The 18,225-nt window shown below is 48.8% G+C and overlaps 1 protein-coding gene across 4 annotated transcripts in view; it reads left to right on the top strand.

The window, feature by feature from the left end:
• STAT3 (signal transducer and activator of transcription 3) overlaps window positions 1–18,225 on the top strand; it is a 60,986-nt gene that overhangs the window by 38,168 nt on the left and 4,593 nt on the right. For 2 of the 4 annotated variants that reach the window (XM_056126996.1, XM_056126994.1), the window contains exons 5-21: window positions 1,942–2,037; window positions 2,196–2,277; window positions 2,469–2,563; window positions 2,684–2,835; window positions 4,740–4,898; window positions 5,025–5,117; window positions 5,612–5,671; window positions 8,018–8,047; window positions 8,145–8,238; window positions 8,326–8,373; window positions 11,543–11,626; window positions 13,618–13,716; window positions 13,805–13,940; window positions 14,738–14,790; window positions 14,986–15,080; window positions 15,197–15,336; window positions 15,717–15,926. In XM_056126996.1, the coding sequence (XP_055982971.1) occupies window positions 1,942–2,037; window positions 2,196–2,277; window positions 2,469–2,563; window positions 2,684–2,835; window positions 4,740–4,898; window positions 5,025–5,117; window positions 5,612–5,671; window positions 8,018–8,047; window positions 8,145–8,238; window positions 8,326–8,373; window positions 11,543–11,626; window positions 13,618–13,716; window positions 13,805–13,940; window positions 14,738–14,790; window positions 14,986–15,080; window positions 15,197–15,336; window positions 15,717–15,926 (1,726 nt within the window). Of the gene's footprint in view, window positions 1–1,941; window positions 2,038–2,195; window positions 2,278–2,468; window positions 2,564–2,683; window positions 2,836–4,739; window positions 4,899–5,024; window positions 5,118–5,611; window positions 5,672–8,017; window positions 8,048–8,144; window positions 8,239–8,325; window positions 8,374–11,542; window positions 11,627–13,617; window positions 13,717–13,804; window positions 13,941–14,737; window positions 14,791–14,985; window positions 15,081–15,196; window positions 15,337–15,716; window positions 15,930–18,225 lie in introns of all 4 variants that reach the window. The other 2 variants (XM_056126995.1, XM_056126993.1) reach the window with 1 other exon arrangement.

The following is an 18,225-nucleotide window of genomic DNA, read 5'->3' as shown; positions in this document are numbered from 1 at the left end:
AAAGATATTAGGGATTAAAGGTATACAAACACTCAAAGTGAGAGAAACACGGAGGATATGAGTAATTTAACAGGGGAAGTTGAATCAGGTTTCAGAGAAGCACCAACGTTTGCAGAGTTTGAAGTGATGGAGCGCAGGCATAGTTGGGCAAAAGCACCGGCCAAGGGAGAGATAGAGTGGAAATCTGCTATATGGGGGTGCTCCAGGGTTTCCCGAAGCACGGAGAGGGAAGCTTTATTGTTTGCAGATTATATGGAGCATCCTTCTCTACTAGGCTGAGATGTTCACTCGTGGAAGCAGTCAGGAGCCAATAATTTGTATGAAGGTATTCAAAGCAGGCGTCTGTGATTGATAGCTAATCGTGTCTGTTGTCCCCACCAGGGATAGCATGAACTGAGAAGTCAACATGGGAGTTGAATATAGGATAAAATGCCAGCTGTGGTATGGGTAAAGCAAGGCTGGAAAGCATGGCTCGGACAGGTAACCGGTGGGGCTTTTTGTTGCCCACCCTGGGAATTAGATCTTGGGCTAGAGAGACTGGGCAGGTAGAGTAGTGTTTGCCAGCCAGTCATAGAAGTTCCAGAGACCAATACCAGTTTCTGCTGAATACAGAGCTGCCTCTTGAAACCGGACACTTGGATTTGCCCTAAGTGTGCCGAAGGAGACAGGCGCCCGCTTAAATGTGCTGGAGGGCTAGAGCAGGCGAGGGAGTGCAACAGATAGAGCACCTGCCTCGCAGGTGTTAAGACCCCAAGTCCTACCCCCAAGCACAGATCTGCCAGCTCTGCACCAAAGGTAGGGAGCATGGCTGGAAGCATGGCCCTGGACACCTCAGCACCCCCAACATCACTGTGTGGCCCCAATAAGAAAAAATATGTGGAGTTTGTTTGTTTCTATTTTGAGGCCATACCTGGTGCTGCTCAGGGATTATGTCTAGCAGTAATATATGATGCTGGGGATCAAATTCAAGTCAGCTTCATGCAAGGCAGGTACCTTATCCACTGTGCTATTGGCCCAGTATTGTGGGGTTTAGTGGGAAGGTCTTTGTGTGCCTCCGTGTCTTTTTTCCAGTCTCCCCAGTCTGCTGAGTCACTGTGAGGAGGAATTAAGTAGGGGCCAAGGCTCCTTCTAAGAGAAGTTTGTGCTTTGCATACTTGGGACTGGAAGAGGGAGAGAGTGGTTCCCTATAACACTGGCCTGTTCACATCTTTTTGAGAGAGTGACCAAATTGGAGTGAGACTAATATTAGAGGCAAAGAGAGCAGAAGGTGGTGCTTAAACCATCCTTACTCACCAAAGATGAAGCTGAGAAATTACTGAATCCAGAGGGAGAGGATTTGGTGATACACTGTGAAATCAAAGACAGCTGAGGGGTTCTAGTTTGGAAAATCAGATGTACACTTTCTCTTGGAGCTCAGTGCCGTGCCATTGGGACTCTGTCAATGTATCTCTGCCTTTGTTCCCCAGTCTGATCATTGCAGCTTTTTTTTTGGGGGGGGGTCACACCCGGCGATGCACAGGAGTTAATCCTGGTTCTGCATTCAGGAATTACCCCTGGCGGTGGTCAGGGGACCATATGGGATGCTGAGAATTGAACCCAAGTCGGCCTCATGCAAGACAACCGCCCAACCAGCTGTGCTATTGCTCCAGCCCCTGATCACAACAGCTTTTACATGGTCTTTTTTCTTGGAAGCTGTTTAACAAAACACATCATATTAAAATTTCACATGTCGGGGCTTTTCTTGCAAAGAGTTGACCTGTTTGATCCATGGCACCCCAGATGCCCCCCCCCCCCCCGCAATCCCTGCTAGGAGTGATCCCTCCTTTACTCTGCCAGCAGCAGCTCAGGCCCCACTATTTGGGCTGAACAGAGACAGAGCCCCGGAATCCCTTCCTCCCCATTTCCGACAATCACATGTATATTGGTTTCCTTTTTTGGCAGCAAGGGGGCCAGGCCAACCACCCCACAGCTGCCGTGGTGACAGAGAAGCAGCAGATGCTGGAGCAGCACCTCCAGGATGTTCGGAAGCGAGTCCAGGTGATGTAGGGCCGAGCAGGAGGCCTTTCTGGAGAGACCGGGTTTGGGTCTCTTTTGAGGTTCAGGCTTCATTTTTGTTCTTCTCAGAAATGTTCTCTTCCCTGTCCCCAGGGACATTTTTTTTCCCAACTTTGGTTTTGTTTGGTTCTTTGAAACAGGATCTAGAACAGAAAATGAAAGTGGTAGAGAACCTCCAAGATGACTTCGATTTCAACTACAAAACCCTCAAGAGTCAAGGAGGCAAGTGACTTGAGACATTTGCATTTCCTCCAGAAAGGGAGTTTGTGTTCATAAACTTTGTCGACTCAAAGCAAGGCTCAGGCTTTTGGTGGCGGTTGTGGGGTGCTTGGGGACGACTGATGTATAAGGGCACCTGGTTACTGAGGAGAGGGGTTTTCCTACGGGTCCAAGAGTCTCTCCTTCATCCACAGACATGCAGGATCTAAACGGGAACAACCAGTCGGTGACCAGGCAGAAGATGCAGCAGCTGGAGCAGATGCTCACAGCACTGGACCAGATGCGGCGAGTAAGAGCGAGCCTCCCTGCCTGGTTTCTAAAGTTCTTTCTCAGGGGCTGCCTGGAGACTGCATTTAGAGGCACTGGGAGGAAGGGACTTCTTCCTCACTTTGTTCTGGTTTCTACCCAGAGCATCGTAAGCGAGCTCGCAGGGCTTCTGTCCGCAATGGAGTATGTGCAGAAGACGCTCACGGACGAGGAACTGGCTGACTGGAAGCGGAGACAGCAGATCGCATGCATTGGAGGGCCCCCCAACATCTGCCTTGACCGCCTGGAGAATTGGTAAAGGATAAAAGGGAAGCCTGTCCTGGTCTCTGGAAAGCCCTGCTAAATATGGTCATGCTTCCATGTTCTAAGAATTGGCATTATATCTCAACACCTCGGCTTTCTTTAGACTTAGATTAATTCTAAGGAGGTAAAGCTCTTAGGGGTCAGAGAGATAGGTTAAAGAAGCACTGAGTTGCTTTGCATGTAGCCAATCCCAGTTAGACCCACGGCACTGTGCATGGTCCACTGAGCACAGATAGGAGTAATCCCTGAGCACAGAGCCAGAAGTATGGCCCCCAAGCCCTCACTGCTGTGAAAAAAAAAAAGTTACAACTTTCACTTTATTTGGTCAATTTCCTCCCCTCCTGTATTTGGAAAATTAAAATGTATTAGACCAAAGAGGTCACACCCAGCAGTAATCAGGGGCTACTCCCGGTTCTATGCTTGGGGGTCCCTCCTGGCGGTACTTCGACGATTATGTGATGCTGAGCATTAGACCTAGGGTCTCCTGCAAGCGAAGCATGTGCTCTAACTCGAGCGATATCTCCAGCCCCATTCAGAAGAATCTCTGTTGAGCATTGTTGGTGTGCAAAACACGAAAATGATGTGTTGTACCCACGTGGGAGGGAATCCAGATACAGAGCACTACAGTGAAACTGTCTGAGTGTTGCTAATTTACTGAAAGCACCTTTTTTTAATGCTTTCTGAGCGAGAAGGAACTCAAGAAGGTTCCATTCTGGGAATAGGAAAATGTAAGTGCCAGTGGGAGGGTGCTTCAAAGTCCCCACAGCTGTCCCCACAGCTGTCATCCCCACATCCGTTCTTGCCTTTCACCCTCCCTTTGAGGTCTTTTAGTCTTCATTAGCGGTAGACCATCAAACAGAGATGCTCGTATTCTCTATTTGTGGGGACAAGTTTTTTATTTAGCCATTGTCTCCCCATCCACTTTAAAAAAACAAACAAGTGATCTATAATTTAAAACAGTGACCCATTGATCATTGTTAATGCCTCCTAGTGGTGTAAGATTTGCTAGTTTATCCTCTATGTCTCCCTCCTGCACTGAAATGTAAAATTTTAAAAGGGAACTATTTTTTTTATTTTATTTATTTTTTAGTTTGGGGGCCATACCTAATGATGCTCAGAGGTTACTTCTGGCTCTGCACGCAGGACTCATTCCTAGCAGTGCTCAGGAAACCATATAGGATGTTAGGAATCGAACCTGGGTTGTTTGGTTGTAAGACAAGCACCCTACACCTTGTACTGTCTCTCTTGTTCTGTCTCTCTGTCCCCAGAAAGGGATTTTGTTTGTTTGTTTGTTTGTTTATTTATTTTTGCATTTTGGGTCATACCCAGCAATGCTCAGGGGCTACTCCTGGCTCATGCACTCAGGAATTGCTCCTGGCGGTGCTGAGGGGACCATATGGGGTGCTAGGAATCGAACCTGTGTCAGTCATGTTGGCTGCGTGCAAGGCAAACGCCCTACCCGCTGTGCTATCACTCCAGCCCTGTTTGTTTATTTTTGGGCCACACCCAGCAGTACTTGGGATTACTCCTGGCTCTGCACTCAGGGATCACTCCTGGCAGGGCTCTGAGGTGACAGGGTGCTGAGGATCGAACATGTCTGGCAAGCGCCTTCCCCACTGAACTGTTGCTCCAGCCCTAGAAGGAACTATTTTAGAAGGCCACAATAAATTTTCCTTTTCTTAATGCCACTGAACTGCACGTTGAGAAAAGGTCAATATTAGGTTGTATATATTCACACACAGACAGAGTCCCCCTTGTTTGAGGGAATGGAACAGTGAATTTATTTATTTCTGTGGTTTCCCTTTCCCCTACTCCATCCCCCCACCCTCCTCCCCGAGCCCCACCGGCACCCCTGAACACTGCCTTGGTTTCTAACATTAGCATTGTGTTGGCAGGATAACCTCACTAGCAGAATCTCAGCTTCAGACCCGCCAGCAAATTAAGAAACTGGAGGAGTTGCAGCAGAAGGTCTCCTACAAGGGGGATCCCATCGTCCAGCATCGGCCCATGCTGGAGGAGAGGATCGTGGAGTTGTTTCGAAACTTAATGAAAAGGTCACTTGGAATTTCTCTCCCTTTCCCTCATCATCTCCCCACCCAAATCCCATCCCAGGGGAGAGACTGATGTACTTCCAAGGGCCCAGGCCAGGCTGTGACCGCTGTCCTGTCTCCGTCTTGCAGTGCCTTCGTGGTAGAGCGGCAGCCTTGCATGCCCATGCACCCCGACCGGCCATTAGTCATCAAGACGGGGGTCCAGTTTACTACTAAAGTCAGGTGGGTGTGGCACAGGGAGATGTTTACTGAGGGAGAGTAGGGTTGGTGGGCAGGGTGTTCTTTTTGAGCCACCATAGGCAGTCCACAGTGGATGTGGGATTTGCTGTCTGAGAAGCTCTCCCTTCTTCTGGCCAAAATTCCAGGAAGGGCAGCCGCGGGCCGTGTTTCCTGACCTGTAGTCTGGGGTCTTCATGTCTCCTCAGCTCTGCAAAAGGGGCAGAATAATGCTGCTGGTATTCTGTTCTTCAATCCTGCTTTTCTCTGAGGTGGTGATTCAATTTAAGATCACAGCTGGCATTGGAAGTGGGGGAACTGGGAATGTTTCATTCTTAGTGTATTCCCAGTATATATTGGGGGATTTGGAAGGATATATTTAGCAGTCTGTTACTTGTTTTTTTAACTAGATACTTAGAGCCTTGGGGTAGGAACTTACTGATATTTTTTAATAGATTAGTGCTTTTGCTCACACATACTTTTTTCCCTTTTTCTAACAGATTGCTGGTTAAATTCCCTGAGTTAAATTATCAGCTTAAAATTAAAGTGTGTATTGACAAGTAAGTACGCCTTATCTTAACTCTTCCTTTCTTTTTTTTTTAAATGAGAGAGAATAAAGAACTTTGACAGAACTCATGTAAACTGAGAGGCTTTATCTCCATTCAGAGATCTTTGTTTTTTGAGCAAATGTTTTCAAGAGGCTGGTTACATATTATCGTTTCTATCTGAACAAGACCACAATGCTGGTAGAAAGAGTTGGGTTGCCTGTGCTCTTGTGGTCTCGAGTTCCTCTTTTCCTTTAGTTTAACTTAGAACTAATTGATCCATAATACAGAAACTGGAGAGTATTGGGATGGATAAAAATCCATACCATTTTTAGCTGTATGGATTCTTTTCTGTTTGTCCTATATCCATCGCGTTATTGGAACACTGTCAAAACCTAACATACACCTAAGCTCTGAAACAACCTAAGCTCTTGCAAACAAGAAAATGTATCCTTATTTTTAGATGCTATAGTTCTTTATTTGAAAATGTCATGATTTTAAATTGAAAAATAATTATTAAGAAAATTAAGGACTGGAGGAAGGTGGTAGCTATGATAAACAAAAATTAGTATCTAATTTGTTATCAGATAATCTTAGACAGCAAAAGTAAAAAAAATACATTATTATTGAATTTTAGATGTCTGAAATCTGAAGAATCTGAAGAGAATGAGGATGTTTGCATGAGAAAGAAATACTTATGGGGGTGTGTGTTTGGTTTGGGGGCTACACCTGGCTGTGCCCAGGGATCACTCCTTGTGAAGTTAGGTAACCATATGGGGTGCCAGCAATCGAACCTGGGTCAGCCACTTTCAAGGCAAGTGGCTTACCTGCTGTACTATCATTCTGTCCCCAATAAAGAAAATTTTGGGGGCCTTTTTGGGTCATACCCGGCAGTGCTCAGGGGTTACCCTGGCTCTGTACTCAGAAATTACTCCTGGCAGTGCTCAGGAGATCATATAGGAAGTGTGGGATTGAACCGGATCAGCCTCATACAAGGCAAGCGCCCTACCTGCTGTACTATTGTTCCAGCCTCTAAAGGAATGTTTTAATCAGCAATCATTGGGGAATGGGAACAGGGGAGCAAGCACCTAGTACTGGAATGAATTCAACACAGATGGAGCCCTAGATCTAATCCACTTCCAGGAATGATCCCTGAGAACAGTCGGGTATAGTCCCAAAACAAAAAAAATTGATCACTTTTATTTTTATTTGTTTTGTTTTATGGGCCACACCTAGCAAGTGCTCAGGGGTTACTCCTGGCTCTGCACTCAGGAATTCATCAATGCTCAGGGAACCACATGGGATGCCAGGGATTGAACCTGGGTTGACCACCTGCAAGGCAAGCGCCTTACCCACTGTACTATTGCACCGGCCCCAAAATTGATCACTTATTCTGTAAACTCAGATTACCAATTATTTAATAGGAACATTGGTGGAAGGATGCTAACACTAGTGGTTGGTGTGGAGTTGGAACTTCGATGACAGCAACTCTGTTATTAACAACATTACAAATCATGGTGCCTAATGTGTGTGTTTTTTAATAGTGTTTCAATAATAAAAAGAGAAAATTAAAAGAATGGGAAATTGGGGCTGGAGCAATAGCACAGTGGGTAGGGCATTTGCCTTGCACACAGCCGACCCAGGTTCGATTCCCAGCATCCCATATGGTCCCCTAAGCACTGCCAGGAATGATTCCTGAGTGCAAAGCCAGGAGTAACCCCTGTGCATGACCAGGTATGAACCAAAAAGAAAAGAAAAAAAAAAGAATGGGAAATTATGACTAAAAATTTTTTTGTTGAGGTCAGGCAACATACTGGAAAGATTACTTCCACGGAGATTGAATGGGAAGCTGTTGAGTTCCAGGGGACAGTAAACCTTTATAGAAACCCCAGGGTGGCTGAAAGGATAACCAAGACAACTGGGAATGTGGAGTTAGATCAAGTTCTGGTGGTGAGATTCGTGACTTGTCATCAAGGGCCAGGAACTCCGTGACTTTTCTCTGGGTGTTGGTTGCAGTTAGGCCACAGGCGCACTCCTGCAAAGCCGGAGCCCTTGTGCAGGGTTTTGTGTGGGATGGAATGAAATACCTTTCCAATGGCATCATGACCTTTGGATACTTCACCATTGGTCACCTGGGGATAGGGATAGGGTGCCTGAGCAGATTTGTGGGTGGGAGGGGACGAGGGGGAGCCTGTGAGTCAGGTGGGCCACCACTGTGTTGATGGCTCAGGAGAGGGTTGCACAGACATGGGGGAGAGGAATGTTGATGGGAGGCACCCCAAGAGTGCAGCTATCCCCCAGTGTCAAAATGGGCGCGGCTGAAGCACAGGGTTTTGGTAACATGCATTGTGTTCTCCACAGAGACTCCGGGGACGTGGCCGCTCTCCGAGGGTAAGTGCCACCCAGAGGCTTCCTTTGCCTTCTCTTAATCACATCTGTTCACTGACCTCAGGTCACCTGTGGCACTGGGTTTTCCCCTATGATTCAGGTCCCGGAAATTTAACATTCTGGGCACAAACACCAAAGTGATGAACATGGAAGAATCCAACAACGGCAGCCTCTCCGCAGAGTTCAAACACTTGGTATGTGGGGCAGCTGGGCTCCCCTCCTCCAGGGGCTTCGGCAGAGGGAACGGCCCCCCTCTTAGGTGCTCTCTGCTTTCCTTCCAGACCCTGAGAGAACAGAGGTGTGGGAACGGGGGTCGAGCCAACTGTGACGTAAGTTGTGCTGGGGAGGAAAGCCACCGGCACATCCCGGGGCCCCCCTGTTCTCTCTGTATGTCTGTCTCTTGAATCAGTCTTCTGGCTTCTCTGGTATATGGTAGACCTTTTGTTTGTTTGTTTTTGCTTTGGGGTCACACCTGGCAATGCGCAGGGATTACTCCTGGCTCTGCACTCAGGAATTATTCCTGGCGGTGCTCAGGGGACCATGTGGGATGCTGGGAATCGAACCCAGGTCGGCTGTGTGCAAAGCAAACGCCCTACCTGCTGTGGTATTGCTCCAGCCCTCCTATATAGTAGACCTTTAAAAGTATACATATAAAAATTTTTAAGAACAGGAATTTTTAACTTAACAATTAATGAGTTGAAGTCTATATATAAAGTCTATATACAAAGATATGGAAAAATATGTGGCTTTTCTTTTTTTTTATAAAAGTGAGTTGCAGGGGCTGAAGAAATAGAACAGCAGGTAGGGTGCTTGCTTTTCATGCAAAGAATCCTGCTTTAATTCCCTAGCACCCATTAGGTCCCCTGAGTACCACCAGGGGTGATCCCTGAGCACAGAGCCAGGAGAAAGCCCTGCACACTGCCAAGTCTGACTCAAAAACAGAACGAATAAGTAAGATGCAGAGTAACTACAGTATAGTTAGTATATTTTCATTTATTTATTTGTTTTTGGTTATTGGGCCTCACATAGTGATACTTGGGGCTTGCTCCAGGCTCTGCACTCAGGAATTACTCCTGGGCAGTGTTCGAGGGATCATATGGGATGCCAGGATTAAACCCTTGCCAGCTGTAGGCAAGGCAAGCACCCAACTCACAGTACTATCATTCCAGCCCCTTTGGTATATTTCTGAACAAATACAGTCATTTTAGTTTATTTCTAGTCTATATATATTGCTAGTATACAATTATATGCTAGCTCAGTAATATATTATTCACATATTCTAGTGTAATCATCCTATATATATTAAAATGTCAATTTGTTTAAAGAAATGTACTGTATTGTTTTTGTGAGTTCATGTATACATTAAAAAATCCTAACTTTGAGCTCCAAGCTGGGATTAAGCCCTGAGGACTGCTGGGTGTGGCCAAAAAAGAAACAAAATTTTTAGAAGAATATATAGAAAATATGCTTATGTTGTTATATAGCTATTAAAATCTGAGACTCCTAATTTGGGGGGTTTTTTCGGGGGGGTGCTCAGAGCTTACTCCTGCCTCTGTGCTCAGGGATCATTCCTGGTGGGCTTGGGGGAGCATGTGGGTGCTGGGGATCTAACCCAGGTCAGCCTCTGCAAAGCAAATGCCCTACTAGCTGTCCTATTGCTCCATTCCCCTTGATTTTGTTATTTTGGGGGGAGCTAACACTGGACATGTTCAAGGGCTACTCTCAGCTTTGTGCTCCTAGAGGGCTCCTAGAGGGCTCAGAGGACATAAAGTCCCAGGAATTGAAGCCAGGGCCTCCCGTATACCAAGCCCGTGCTAGCCCATTGAGCTGCTTCTCCCCTAGTAGGTTACTTCACACCAAATATTAATATTTGCATGCTTGACAGAATTGTTTTACTTCTGTAATCAGAAACAGAATGTTTTAAAGAGAATTGGAGGGACTGGGGATTGAACCAGGGCCTTGCTCATGTTGAGTCTGTGCTTGCTCTATCCTTTGAGGTATCATCCTAGCCCTGGGACCTCATCTCACTTTATCCATTGACAATTCAGTGTCTGAACTAGCCTGTACTCTCTCTTTAAAAAAAGTATTCTTTTGCGGTTTTGTTTCGGGCCACATCCCACACTACCATAGCCAGCAGTGCTCAGGACTTCTTCCTGGCATCTCTTCTGACAGGCTCAGGGGACCATATATGGTGCCAGATATATGGTACCTGGGTCGATTAAGTGCAGGGCAAGCACCCTACCTGCTGTACTATTGCTCTGGTCCTGTGATTTGTACTTTTAAGTACAAAGAGTAGATTTCAAAAGACTTATGTTAGATAATGTAAAAGATCTCAATAGTTTTTCTATCAATTGTATGTTAATGTGATAACATTTTGAGTATATTGGATTAAACTTTAAAAGAAATTAATATATTTAATCCAATATACTTAAAATGTTTTAAAAAATAAATTGGAGGGGGCTGAAGAGATGGTGTAGCAGGTAAGGCGCTTGCCTTTGCATATAGCTGACGCAGGTTCTAACCCTGGCACCCAATATGGTCCCCTGAGCCCCTCTACGAGTGATCCCTGAGCACAGATCCAGGAGTAAGCCCTGAGCACAGCTGGATGTGGCCTAAACAAACAACCAAACAAGCCAATTGTACTCCATTTCTGAGAATTCATCAGTATTTTGTTCAGAATAGGTTGTTGTTTTGCTGAGAGCAGTATAAATTGTTCCGGCCTCTGGAGAACAATTTAGCTTTATTAAAAAAGAAAAAAAAAAAAAGAACATACCTAATAAGCCAGCGATGCCCTCCCCCAATAGGGAGCATCATAGAGATCTTTATACATGTGTCCCGGGAGACAAATATCAATGTCACCACGGCCTGAGTGTCATCCTAAACAACCCAAATAAAGACTCCCTAGAATTGATGAATGATTTGTGGAAGAGCTGGACAAATAAATATAGCTGTAAAACTGAGTAAATTGCAGGTGCCCACAACCACATGGATGTGATATGTGAATCACAGAAGTATGCATAGGACATAGGTTCCCATGTATAAAGGCTCACAAATTCCCAAATTCAGCAATGTGTCACTCATTCAGGTTGTATACATGGTAAACTCTGGAGAGAAGCTAAGGAATGAGAAGCCTGAAAGACAAATAGCGAGGTGGAAGGAAAGAGGGACGGGGAAGGAATGCAGTGACGTTGAGTCTTCTCCTGAGACTGGGAGGGTCTTCTTTGTGGGGCGGGGAGTCCCCCCAGATAATGTTCAGGAAATCTAGAGGTTACTTCCGATAATCCGTGGCCAGCAGGGCGCTGCTGCCAGGCCTAGCAGAACTGGGGACCACCTGGCCATGCTCTGGAGGCCGTGTGGTACCTGGAATCGAACTTAGGGCTACAGATATGCCAGGTGTGCGCTCCAGCCCCCAGAGCTCCTACCTGGTGTTGGTCTGCGGGGAGTGGCCACCTGCCACTGCAGTCTGGCTTTAGTGCATTGTGCCCCCTCTCTCCTTAGGCCTCTCTGATTGTCACCGAGGAGCTACATCTGATCACCTTCGAGACTGAGGTGTATCACCAGGGTCTCAAGATTGACCTCGAGGTGAGTCTTCGGGCAGGGTTGGGACAGACCGTGGGTAGGGGCAGTTCACGACTACAGATTCCAGTTGGGGGATCTTCCTCCAGATGGGGTGGTGACTTGACTGAACAGTTTCTTCTTCTTCTTTTTTTTGGGGGGGGGTCACACCCTGCAATGCTCAGGGGTTACTCCTGGCTCATGCACTCAGAAATTACTCCTGGCAGTGGTCAGAGAGACCATATGGGATGCTGAGAATCGAACCCGGGTCAACCGTGTGCAAGGCAAACGCCCTACCCTCTGTGCTATTGCTCCAGCCCTTAAACAGTTTCTTCTTGTTGACTTTCCCCCCCCCAAATGCTCACTCCCACATGACCACCTGAGAATAAAGTCTTAATTGTGGTGTGTGTGTATACATATATATACATATACACACACATATATACACTCACACACACATAGTCTTTATATATGCATATATATGTGTTCATATGTACACTCAGCTTTCCAAAAATTTGATAAAGTTTGAGCAAAGTGGTATTTTGTGGTCTTATTTTGGGACCACATCCAGTTGTGCTCAGGGCCTACTTCTGGCTGGCTGCTCCAGGGGCACTCCTGATGTGCTTTGGGGACCACGTGGTGCCAGGAGCCTCACCTGGGCCTCCAGCATGCCAAGCCAGCCACCAACCCTTTGAGATATCTCTACCTGCCCTCCGCCCAACCCCAGCAGCCAGTGGTTTTAATAAACAGAAAATATTGACATTTTTTAAACCAACTCAGTTAAGCTTTATATTGTTTATCACTATTGTTATTTTTAGTTTTGGGCAGTTTCTCAAGGGCTGTGTCACGCCTGGCAGCACTGGTGGCCCATATGCCATGTTGGGAATCAAACCAGAATTGGGAATCCAACCACGGTTGGCTTACTTATCTCTACAGCACCATTGAGCTATTCTTTTTTGCCACCATTGAGCTTTTGGTTGTTGTTTTCTAGCCATAGCTGGTAGTGTTCAGAGCTTATTCCTGAGGACTCACTCCTGGCAGTACCAGGGAAAGCACTCCTGGTGGTGCCAGGGACCAAATCTGGTTTGGCTATAGGCAAGGCAAGTGTCCTGCCCACTGTGCTATCTCTCTCTGGCTGTGCCCCACTGAGCTTTATTTACTTATTTATTTTTTGCTTTTTGGGTCACACCTGGCATTGCACAGGGGTTACTCCTGGCTCATGCACTCAGGAATTACTCCTGGTGGTGCTCGGGGGACCATATGAGATGCTGAGAATCGAACCCGGGTCGACCGTGTGCAAGGCAAATGCCCTACCCTCTGTGGTATCGCTCCAGCGCCCCCACTGAGCTTTAAATTAAAAATGTGTCACTATGCATAAGACCCTGGGTTCAGTCCCCGACAACTGCCACAGAAACACAAGTACACACAAGTGCACACGTGCATGCATTCTCTCTCTCTCTCTCTCTCTCTCTCTCTCTCTCTCTCTCTCTCTCTCTCTCTCTCTCACACACACACACACACACACACACTTTGAAGAGGTAAGAACCCCAGTCCTTGATTTCTGGGACGACTGTTTAGTGGACAGATACAATTCCCATTCCTGGAGAGTGGCTTTAGGCTTTATAAATAGGGGCTCTGTTAGGAACATGGGTCCGGCTTTTGGCAAGTCACATTTTGTGAGTATCTAGTTGGGCTGACTGCAGCTGCTGGCTCTTCAGGCTGGGCAAAGGTGTGGGATATGGCACAGCTTCTTGTTTCAAGCCCTGTGAGTCAGGGTGATGAAATTGTTGGGAGGTAGGCAGGAGCCACTGCACAGCGGGTAGGGCACTTGCTTTGCATTTTGCCAACTCAGGTTGGAACCCCAACACCCCACAGGCTCCCCTGAGCACAGAGCTAGAGTTGATCCCTGAGCACCCCAGGTGTGGCCCAAACCACCCTGCCCCAATAAGTCAGACAAAAGATAGTCAGATCTCTGGGGGCCCTCCATTTCCCCGGCTTATGCCTCCCTTTCTCCACAGACCCACTCCCTGCCCGTTGTGGTGATCTCCAACATCTGTCAGATGCCAAATGCCTGGGCATCCATCCTGTGGTACAATATGCTGACCAACAACCCCAAGGTGAGTGCCCCAGCCAGGAAGCCTGCTTCCCCGTGCCTGGAGCTTGTGCGCCCCCTAGTGCTGCCCTCTGGTCTGTTCTTGCCACCAGAACGTGAACTTCTTCACCAAGCCTCCCATTGGGACGTGGGATCAGGTGGCTGAGGTGCTGAGCTGGCAGTTCTCCTCCACCACCAAGCGAGGGCTGAGCATCGAGCAGCTGACCACACTGGCGGAGAAGCTCTTAGGTCAGTGTTTCTCGTGCCCTCTCTCATGCCCTCCTCAGAAAAGCAACTCAGGCTCTTTGTCCGGGAGAGTTTCCCAAGCCAGGGGATCTTTCTTGAGGGGTTACCACACTGGTGATGCTCAGGGGTTTCTCCTGGCTCTTGTGCTTGGAGGACCATTTGGGTGCCAGGGATCAAACCCGGATCTGCTGAGCTCAGAGCAAGTGCCTTACCCACTCTACTACCTCTCTAGCTCACTGGGGTTCATTTTATGGGATGAGAGAGAGCCCTTGTCTCTCAGTAGTGGTCCCCTCTGCCTCCAGTACATGGCTTTCACCTTGAAAAGGCATTTCCCAGGTATTCGAGGACAGCACCAGTGGCTTGGCACCACTGTCCACTTCATCAGCATACTATAGGCTGACTTTTCATTTTTTATCTGAGAAAATGGTTTTGGTAGATGACTTCATGCACTCCCTGAACTCCCAGCATCTTGTCTGGCATCACCACTCAGTGTTCTCCTCCGGCACCAGGTCTCAGCATCTGTGTGCTATTGCCCAGGGGCCACTGCACATGGTGAGAGCTGGGCACCCCTGCTGCCCTCTAACCACCCACCTCATCTGCTGGGCTCAGCAGCTGGGGGCAGGTAGTGTGGACACAGGCTGGGGCTTTGTGGGTGAGCACCCCTGGGTGGGGTGGGCGGTGACCTTCAAATATGTGAAAACCAGGGGATTCTTGGCCCCTCGTGGGACAGATGTGGTTGTGCCAAGTGCCAGGAAAGATGTAGCTTCAAGTCACATCACTTTGTTCTTGGTTTCCCACAGGGCCTGGTGTGAACTACTCAGGGTGTCAGATCACGTGGGCCAAGTTTTGTAAAGTAAGTCATGTGTTAGGTCCCTTCAAGAATGGGTTGGGGTGTTCAGACTTTCTGGGTCCAGTGGCCTGCAGGACCCCCCGAGGGTAGCTGGGCCTGAGGATTGGGGTGTTCCCAGGGCCCCCATTGCCTGAGGATTTGGGGAGTTTGTGGGGGGTGACTGGGATGGCCACAAACCATGTTTCATCTTTTCTCCAGGAAAACATGGCTGGCAAGGGCTTCTCCTTCTGGGTCTGGCTAGACAACATCATTGACCTTGTGAAAAAATACATCTTGGCTCTTTGGAACGAAGGGTAGGTTGGCACTCAAGTCTGATGGAATCACCAGGTCTAACCAGCAGCTTGTTCTCTCTGTGGGCCCTTGGCAGGGCCCCTCTGAGTTCCAGCCTAGTCATTACTCCTCTTTGCAGGTACATCATGGGCTTCATCAGTAAGGAGCGAGAGCGCGCCATCCTGAGCACCAAGCCCCCGGGCACCTTCCTGCTCAGGTTCAGTGAAAGCAGCAAAGAAGGAGGAGTCACGTTCACCTGGGTGGAGAAGGACATCAGTGGTAAGCGGCTCTCCCTGACCCCACCTGGTAGCCATGACTGCCGGTTTCAAGCATCTACTGCCCCCTGGTGGGAGAGGAGTTGGCTGTTCCAAAACTCTAGGTGGGGTTGGGAGACTAAGTCCTGGCTGTCGGGATTGGGTTCCTCATCTTCTCCTACTCTGAATAGGCAGGTAGTTATCCACGCACCACTCTCCCAACCAGCCTTTCCTGAGGTGGATAGCATTTGCAGTGCCAGGCGCGGGTGGGAAATCCAGACTCTCACCCACCAAGTCTTATCCTCTGCTGGGAAGGAGATTTGGGTTGATTTCTCTCCCAGTCCCTGTGCGCTTGGTTCCCATTCAGTTCCCCGACCATCCCTTCCCACATCGCCCTCCTGGCAGGTAAGACGCAGATCCAGTCGGTGGAGCCCTACACCAAGCAGCAACTGAACAACATGTCCTTCGCCGAGATCATTATGGGCTATAAGATCATGGATGCCACCAACATCCTCGTGTCCCCGCTGGTCTACCTCTACCCTGACATTCCCAAGGAAGAAGCGTTCGGGAAGTATTGTCGCCCAGAGAGCCAGGAGCACCCCGAGGCCGACCCAGGTAGTTGTTGATTTTCCACGTCAGGCATCAGATTTGGGGGAGAGGTGGGAGGTGACGGGGAGACACATGGGTCTGTGCCCACGTGACCTGGAGCTCATGCCTGTCTCAACCAGTGCTTTGAGGCCAGCACCGAGCCATAGTCCCCACCCCGCAGGCAGCACATGGGGGTAGGGTTCAGCACCCACACATCTGAGAGTGAGGCCAGAGCCCCAAGGTCCCCAGAGGCCCAGCCAGCGCAGCCCCACTCCTATTGGTCCCTGACACTGCAGTCTGGCCCGTTTCCTTTCCCCCTCCCTGAGCAGTGGAAACAGTAGCGAGTGGGAAGAAGAAAGGCTCCCTGGAGGAAGTGAGTGTGGGCAGCGCTGGGGCCTGCGTCAGAGCCCTGAATGACAAGAGGATGAGGTGGGGGGGGGGGTTGGGTGACTGGTGGGAGGGCCATGAACAGGTGCTCAGAATGTGCAGTCCCCTGAAGGATGTCTTACTATTCTGAAAAAAAAATTTTTTTTTCCTCACCATGATTTACCATGCTGTCCATGATGGGGTTTCATATGGACAATGTTCCAACACCACACTCCACCAGTGTCCGTTTTCGTCCACCATTCTCTCGGCGCCCCACCCCTGTGCCCCCTGTCTCCCCATCGTGGCACTCTCAGGTCTGTAGGAGAGGTGACTTGTAATATGCAGGAACGAGTGTGCCCATTGTGTGGAAACGGTTTTCCGCCCAACCTGTGCTCTCCAGCTCTGCCGCCACTGCACTGCAGTGCGCACAGGACCAGGATCTCTGCTTTGTTCTGTTTTGATTTCATTTTTAAAGGTTTTTTTTTTTATTTTTAGTTTAATGCTTTGTTTCGGGTGCTTGGAGGTACTACTCCCAGCTTGGTTCTCTTGCTCCCAGTGGGACTCGGGGCCAGGTGGTGCCTGCCTGGGATCGAATCTGGGCCTCCTGCAGGAGAAGTATGCCTGGGGCTGAGCCATTGAGCCATCCGTGGGCTCTCGGGTAGGCTCCTCTGAGGGCAGGGCCTCTGCCTGTCCTGGTGGCTTCTTGAAATTCTGCCCTGAGGGACTGGAGCGATAGTACAGCGGGTAGGGCATTTGCCTTGCATGCGGCTGACCAGGTTCGATTCCCAGCATCCCATATGGTCCCCCTGAGCACTGCCAGGAGTAATTCCTGAGTGCAAAGCCAGGAGTAACCCTTGTGCATCTCCAGGTATGACCCCCCAAAAATGAAATTCTGCCCTAAGACTAATAGTTCTCACACACTTGCCCACTGGCTTCCCTTCCACCTTCTCCTCAGAGTTCCCTTCGGAATTTCTTGAGGTTGCAAGAATGGGCCTGGGAGGAGGGAATCAGAGCGCCTCTGCGATCCACACTCCTTTGTTCTCCTACTGCACTCTGCTGCTTCGTTGACAAGTCGAACTCTCATTTCCTGTCTGCTGCTTATCTCACCCTCCACGCAGGGCTTCAGTTAGGAGATGGGTTTATCGGCCGCCCCATGCTCCCTTGGTTCCCTTTGCGGAGGACGTTGAGGCCCAAGTGCTGGTCCTTGGACTCAGTTTTGCTTTCGAGATCCAAGTTCCCAGCCTGAGGCTGTGCCCTCTGTTCCCATCGCCTCCTCCAGAAGGGCTCGGAGACCAGGTCCCTTCCCACAGAGACTTGGTTTTCCTTCTGGGTCAGGATGTTGAGGGGGACACAGAGCTGATAACTTGGGACTTCGGCTGCCTTCCTGGGGCGGGTGCCAGGAGTGTTCCCAAGGGAGCCCCCCGGGATAAACACGTGGAGAGAGTCCGGATGTAGGGTGTGTGGAGTGTGTGTGTGTGTGCATGTGCATGTGTTCACACGTGTATGGGGAAATGTACATGTGTGGGAGCATGTGTATGCATGTGGCCACCCTCAAGAGTTTTCAGGATGCCAGATACCTCCCCAGGACAGCTCCCCTCTCCTTTCTTCACCCTGGAAACCCACACAGCTCTCCTCAGGCCTTGAGGGAGAGATCCTCTCTCTGAGGTAGATGACTTGCCCCGCGCCTTCGTGTTGGAACCTCATGTTCACCGCCCCACACTGGGGCCTTGTCTCTGCTCCCCTTTGCTTCTGCTGCTCTCTTGTTTATTCAGGATTTATGTCCATCTCCGGTTGTGCCCCAAAGGTGAGGTTCCTAAGCTACCTGATCTCTTTGGATCTGACACTCAGGATTAGAGTTCTATGAATGAGAATTTTATTTATTTATTTTTTGGCCGCAGCTGCGGTGGTGAATAGACTGAACATCTGTCCGTTCAGCACAAAATCATGCATCTTCACTCGT

This window comes from Sorex fumeus, unplaced genomic scaffold, assembly GCF_029834395.1.
Source record: "Sorex fumeus unplaced genomic scaffold, SorFum_2.1 ptg000063l, whole genome shotgun sequence".
NCBI lineage: Eukaryota > Metazoa > Chordata > Mammalia > Eulipotyphla > Soricidae > Sorex > Sorex fumeus.
The sequence above is the reverse complement of the archived record's forward strand: the minus strand, read 5'-3'. Positions and strand labels throughout refer to the sequence as shown.